Here is a 7,230-nt window from a genome sequence, read left to right as displayed (position 1 = left end):
TGTTTTCAAAGATAATATAAAATACGATACAATAAAATAACCTAAAAATAATATATTATATACTACTCGTTTCCTTAAAGAAAATTATACTACTTGTTGAGACATTTTCATTTGATAAAATCTATTTCCGAAAATTATATGAAAAAAAAAATCATTTTGTTCTATATTCCAAAAAAAATGGTAATTATAATAATTAGCTGATAATTAATTAACTCAAACAAGAAGATGAACACTTATTAATTGAGATCATCAGCTTACTTTATTATGTCTGACTAACACTAGGATTCAAAATCCAAGATCCGACATTCTTGTATCGCAATCTCTGTGACGGATCAAGCCAAGCTGAAACCAGCACTGCCGAAGAAACGCTACTCTTCACTACAGCCGTCAACACCATGCGGTGGCCGGCGGTGAAAAGTGGGGGGCTGGGGGTGGTTGCCATGACATACGTGGCGGTAGACTATTTACGCATCCTATCCCCAACGTGGCACGAGCGTCTTCAACCCGTACTCTGGTCTTTACTCGCCCTCGTCGCCGTCACGCGCGTCCCCTTTTACCGTCACTGGAGCGCCGAGTTTCGAGCTGCCATCTCTTTCCTTGCTTCGATGATATTTATGCTCTCAGCTCTTCTTTTTGAAGCCTGCACAGTTCGTTTCGTTACCGTTGTTCTTGGACTCAATTGGCACAAGTAAGATTACTTGCTTCTTGTTCGCGTTGAAATTGGAATAGGCCTAAATGTTGAACCACCTTAAGTTCGATCTGATTTTATCTGATTTGTGCATTTTCTTCGCATTTTATTACGTGGGTTGTGTTTATTTCGCTGTTGTTTGTTGGGTTCAGTTTCAGTTTCATCGATATGATTAGTGCCTGTGATTTGATTTAGTTTTAATACATATTAAGTAGTTTGGATCACAATTCCAGATTTATTGCTTGCAAAGAGAGTCTCAAATGCTTATCATGAAGAGATATATGATTGGCAATAATAATAAGTTCTGTTTTATCAAATAAATAGAAGTTTAGTGTTAAGAGCGACCAGCTTTGCTCCAGATGTTTCAGGCTTGGACATTGTTTCTTGCCTTTATAAACTTGTCGACTTACAATTTGAATCCTGCTAATGATAATTTGCAGTTTGAGAAGCGTTTTCCAATCTATCTTGAGCTTTAATTGGATGACATTTATGATCCATTTTACTTGATTTTTATGTGCCTTTATGAATGATTTTTCATAGATTTTTCTTTCCAAAATGAATGCAATCTTTACATGACTGTAATAAATGAGCTTGAGATACCACTTGCTAAACCAGATTGCCTTATGTCACATCATCGGTTACTCTTGTCTTACACCGTTTGGTGATTTCTAGTTGAGAATGTTTTAAACCAAACAAATGATAAAATAGATAGAAGGATCCAGTAGTGAAGAAAGTTATTTACGGAGACCTCTGACTCTGTTTTCGGTCAATACAACCATGCAGCATAGTACGGAATTAGGAAATTGAAACTTGGGTCCATTTCAATTTCCATTCCAGAAACTTCTTCATACCTGCATCTTTTTTGTATTCTTCAAAGTCCACCGCTTTGTGGAATTTTTAAGGAGAAACACACTTGTCACTGACTGTTTTATAGGTAATTTGTTTAATCTCATTTGATTGTTGAAAAGGTCTTGTATGAATAGAGTTCTTACATTTGTATTTAGAGGGTTTTCAATCATGCTTTGATTTCTACTTTTTGGCTATCACATTTGTGCTTGTCATCTGCCTGCACCAAATTGATCTAAAATGGTATGCCCGTATTCAACTGATGATGTTCGTTCTCACTTATTATTGTGAAAACTATCCCTTTATAGAATCGAGCAGTGATTCTCTGGGTTTCTAAGGCTGCCTTTGGAATCCACTGAACCTACCTTTTGGGTGATTTGCTTGAATTTTGATGCAATTGCACCACAATAGTCTTTGCATAACAATGTTGGAATCCTTCATTCACGCCACACCTTATATTTTCAACTGAACCCTTTAGGTTCCAGTTAAAGTTGCTAGACTAAATAAAATGATTTTATGTCATTAATTATATAAAAATAAATGGGAATAAATAGATAAGTGCAAACATGTAGATTTCAGGGAAGTAATTAATTACTAGATTATGGCTCACCCACAATGTGGGTGAAAAAATTATATAGTAAATATATTTATAAAAAGTTAATGTAAAAAACAAGTAAGGGTTTAGTTGAAATGGTAAAATAAAAATATTGAAAACCATGGTTCTTTTAGGTTAAAGTCTCATTGCATTTTTCTAAATTTTACATAAAATATAAAATGATATCAATACCCCTAGTAATGTTTTTATTTTATAAAAAGAATGTGCTTTCATTAGTTTTTCAACTGAGTTGGGACCTGGTTATTGGGTGTCACCAACTCAATCAACCTAATAGTATAGATATAAAATAAACCGCTATAAATAAATAGTTGATGAAATATTTATATGAATACAAATGATACATCACTATTTAAATAAAATATAAATATTATATCTATAATAAAAATAAATAAAAATATTATACATCTATTATTTTATTAATGAAATTAAAATTATATATGTTCTTAATAATCCCATAAATATCAAATAACTAATTTTATGGCCACCATTGTTTTTAGTTTCACCGGAACTTATCTCATCATCCATCCAACTAGACCCTAAGAGGAGTTTGTATAATATCTTCCATGTTGCCCATGGTCTCAAGTCTTAACTCTCCTCTTTGAAGTTCTTCCTTTTTGCTCAAAGGCAACTGCCATGTGTTTTATAATCTATTATAGAAGCTGGATATAGATAGCAACATGAATGTATGGATGGTAACATTTTATTTCTCACTTTATAAACAGTGAAGTTTAACAGAGGAAATAGATGAAGAATTCTATATTTGTTATTCTTTTCCTGAATTTTGATTTGAGAAACATCATGTGCGATTAGAAAGTTGAATCTGGACAAGATTTCAAATCTGAGACACCTAGCTCTCCTGAGAAGAGGGCAATTTACGACTGAGCTTTTTCAAGTGATGGTTTACTTCTATCTGACTTTATTTTTATGAAAACATCGATCACACAAGACACGTAGTTGTTGTAACTTTTTACACATGCCTTCCAGGTATATCTACGTAGAAGATCAATATCATCAAATCATAAAATTAGTTCCTTTTGAATAGTTTATTGTATGGACAAAAGTGAGAATTCAACTGTAACTTCTTCTTTGGCTCTTTAATTGAGTTCTTTCCCATAAGTTATTGTATGGACAAAAGTGAGAATTCAACTTGGAATGCTGTATTTTATGCAGCTTATTTACAATGTGATAGCAATTAGGTATAGTTACAAGGATAGGATCTAACAAAAAGTTAACAGGGACTATGCGAATGAATCATATCTTAACTTCATAGTTGGTACATACAGATGAACTTAAATAATTAAACATTTTTAATGAGGATCTTTGTCATTGTGTAATGATTTGAAATGCGCACATGACATATAAATCAGAGTTGATAGTAGCTTAAGATGTTAAATTTCTGCATGATTTGTATTCTCTGGGAACTAAAACAAAACCTTTCTTTTCCTAAATTGCTTCATTTGTAACTATATAATCAAACTTTAATGGGACCATTTCTCAAATTTGTAATATTTAACAGTGGTAGGCCTCCTCTTCCTGATACTGGTCAATGGTTGCTCCTGGCACTAAATGAGAAACTTCCTGAAGCAGTTGTTGAGATACTAAGGGCTCACATCATTGGCTTGCACCATTACTTGATGTTATTTATAATGTTGGCCTTCTCTGTACTATTTGAGTCTGTAAAAGCTCCTGGTCTTGGATTAGGTGCACGATACATGTTTACCATGGCAGTCGGCCGTCTTCTACGTGCAATAACTTTTGCGTCTACAATTCTGCCATCAGCCCGCCCATGGTGTGCTTCATCTCGCTATAGTATCCCTGGACATCCTCATCGTTGGGCTCAGAAATATTATGTTCCTTATGCTTCTGATGCTAATGCCATTCGTCAAGTAATAGAACGGGATATAGCATATGGTAATTTATATGTTTATATTTCTAGGTCTATATTCTTAGCAGGTGTTTTATTGTTTTTAGTGTATCTATTTGTTACTTCCCTGTCTCCAGAAGTATGTCTTAAAGTTCTCTTCTTTGCAGTTGATACTGTCAATTACACTGCAGACTACCGTCCAGATTGGGGTTCAATGAGCTTCCTAATAGATTTTCTGCGACCCAATACATCAGAAGGATCTTCATGGTACAGTCTGCTTAAAAAGGCTGGGGGCGGCTGCAATGACCTTGTATACAGTGGCCACATGTTTGTTGCTGTGCTGACTGCAATGGCATGGACGGTATTGTTTTAATTCACTCAGAACATGGTCTCTCATTCTTGTTATGGCTGTTGTCAATTCATAAATGACCAGAGTCATTGACCTTTCAACATCTTAACTTGCAGGAGGCTTATGGAGGGTTTAGCTCAGTCCTTATATGGCTGCTTGTTATGCACAGTGCTCAGCGGGAAGTACGAGAGCGCCACCATTATTCTGTAGATTGTGTTGTTGCCATCTATGTGGGTATTCTTCTTTGGAAGATGACTGGTTTTATCTGGTCGGCTAAGGGTGGAACTGGAGATAGCAGACTCACTAAGCTTGGGAAAATTCAAGGTAGACTACTCCAAGCAGCCAAGGATTCCGATATGGATGAAGTAAGGGAGCTTCTCAAAGATGTTGAGTTGGGGAATCAAGAGAGCCTGAAACAAGGGCCGAGCAAGGTCATGTGGTTGTTTGCTAGCGGAACTATTTTCTTCTCACTTACCATTGTTATTTTGGCCTTCACATGGACAAGCGATGGCTAACTTCTCCAGCATAATATTACCACGGTGTTGAGGTTAGAGATGACATTGGGTATGTATAATTTAGTTTCCCTTTTGACTGAGGGCTTATGTAGTTGTATTTGTTCAGGTTCTTTACTCCGACACAAGAAAGGCTTCGTCTTGGACAGTGTTCGCATGGGACGAGGAGAGTTTTACAGTTACATGTGAAACTTGGTTGTAGCTTTTGGTTAAGGAAGTCAATGTTTAGCTAGACTTGAGCTTACATTATCTTGTTCTAAGAGCTGTTGCCTTCACTTTGCATAGATTTATGAATTTTGCTTCGTACCTTTTTGTTATGAATCTTGCTTGTTTTGGCATTTTAAATTTTAGTGTTGGAGGACAGAATTTGGGATCGACAAGATATAAAGATATTATGGACAAGTAGAGACAACAATATGGAGGCTTATAAGCTTGCCAGATTCTCTATTTCTTTTACCGATGCTTCATTCTTAGATGTTTTACCTGATTCTAATTGATCTATGAATAAAAGCAAGCTTTTATTTCAAAAAATAAAGAAAAAAAAATGTTAGAAATAGAAAGCCGATTTGAGCCGGGAATTGAATTTTGAAATTTATATTAATCAGAAATAAAAAATACAGATAGGGAAGTATTGCTCCGTTGCAAGGTTCAAGCTCGGATCGAAATTATATTTTTCTGGCCATTCCCCACAACTTTTAAAAACACTAATGTTCGAGTTTATTCTTGTTTTGGTCACCCAGTTAAGTCGATAACAGGCCTTTTTCTAACCATACTTATTTACTTTATCAATTTGATTCTAATTTTAAATAATTCAATAAATTTAATCTTTCACATTTACAAATCCTATCAATTTGATCCTCAAACATCCTAATCAAAACTTCCAACTTTTAAAAGAGGCATTCTACATCTATAAATTTGTAAAACTTGAAAAGAACAAAAAAAAAAACTTTTCTCAATTAACGAGCAATTTTCCAAGCCAATTCTGATGACATTGAGTTTATCTTAAACCTTGTTTCCTTTTCTATTTTTCATTAATTTTCTTCTAAATATAATATTTTATAACCCTTTGATTGATAAAATTTTGGTTAAAGAAAATGAAAAAAAATAAAAAAATATTTTAGATTTACTCTTGTCGTTAACAATATGATATTTCCTTAAAGGTACATAGAAATATTCTTCAAAGTTGGTCCTTAAAATTGAAAATTAATTCCAAAGTTAAAAAAATATGGTTTTGAAAAATCCAATTGTTCAATTAATAATTATATAGTAAAAAAGTATGAACATTTAATTTTCATAAGAAAAAATGTGAAAGAATTAATTTAATTTTCTTTTGTTACATTGATAATTATTATTATTTTTAAAATTTATAAATTGGTTAAGAGATTATTATGTGTTCTATTTATCTTTAATTATTTTTTAATTTTTAAATCCAAAATAAGCAATATGTATCACTAATAATATGATTTAGTGTCAAATCATTTACCAAATTAATTAAAATTCAAAATTATGCTACTCAAACTGAAAATTTATTTTTCACAAATATTAAATTATTTATATAACTTTATTATTTATATAATATTAAAATTTTTGTTTTTGTTATTTTTAATGGTGTTTAGTTAATTTCTAGCACTAATTTCTTAAAATATAAACAAAAGAGTTATTTACCAAATTGGATAATTTCAACCATAAATGAAACAATTAATAGATGTCGAATGCCTTTGTTTTAAAAGTTAAAAACTTTGATTAGGAAGTTTGAGGATCAAATTGATAGAATTTGTAAATGTGAAGGGTTAAATTTATTGAATTATTCAAAATTAGGATCAAAATGATAGAATAAGTAAGTATTGAGGGTTAAATGTGTTATTATATTAGTTAGAAAAAAGACTTTTTTGTCAATTTAACAGCGGCTGAGCAAAACAGGAACGAATTCAAACATTAGTGCCTGAATAAAAAAATTTTAAAATTGGTTGACCTAAACAGGAATGCGGGCATAGTTGAGTGACTATTTATATAGTTTACCCTAAAATCTATTAATTTGGATGAGGAAAAAAAACCTTTTTGTTATACATCATGATTTGTTAGGAATTGATTATTGACAACAGTGGTTAATTTTCTTATCACGGAAAATCTTCAAAAAGGTAAACGACTAATCATAAAATGTGCTTTATTGTCATGAAAAAGGTCTTACAAATATCTATTGAACGGATCAAACTAGAATAGGTTTTAAAATTTTTGGGTTATTTTCAAACATTTAAGTTTGAAAAAGGGCCTCACATATTTAGTCGAGTTGGTTTTGGGTTAGAACAATCTAGATCGGGTTAAACCATGTTTTAAAATTATTGGATTATTGCATGT

General features: G+C 32.4%; 1 protein-coding gene across 2 annotated transcripts; it reads left to right on the top strand.

The window, feature by feature from the left end:
* Positions 1-208: 208 nt before the first annotated feature.
* LOC105777448 (protein PHLOEM UNLOADING MODULATOR) lies at positions 209-5,331 on the top strand. 2 transcript variants are annotated; one of them, XM_052626140.1, is made up of 5 exons: positions 209-688; positions 3,667-4,061; positions 4,206-4,375; positions 4,480-4,910; positions 4,985-5,331. In XM_052626140.1, exons 1-4 carry the CDS (start codon positions 396-398, stop codon positions 4,876-4,878), a joined length of 1,257 nt encoding a protein of 418 aa, XP_052482100.1. In that variant the 5' UTR covers positions 209-395; the 3' UTR covers positions 4,879-4,910; positions 4,985-5,331. The 2 variants fall into 2 exon arrangements, with proteins under 2 accessions (XP_052482100.1, XP_012456189.1); XM_012600735.2 differs by having other exon boundaries at positions 214-688; positions 4,182-4,375.
* Positions 5,332-7,230: the final 1,899 nt, after the last annotated feature.

The sequence above is a fragment of the Gossypium raimondii genome, chromosome 2 (genome assembly GCF_025698545.1).
Source record: "Gossypium raimondii isolate GPD5lz chromosome 2, ASM2569854v1, whole genome shotgun sequence".
NCBI lineage: Eukaryota > Viridiplantae > Streptophyta > Magnoliopsida > Malvales > Malvaceae > Gossypium > Gossypium raimondii.
The sequence above is the reverse complement of the archived record's forward strand: the minus strand, read 5'-3'. Positions and strand labels throughout refer to the sequence as shown.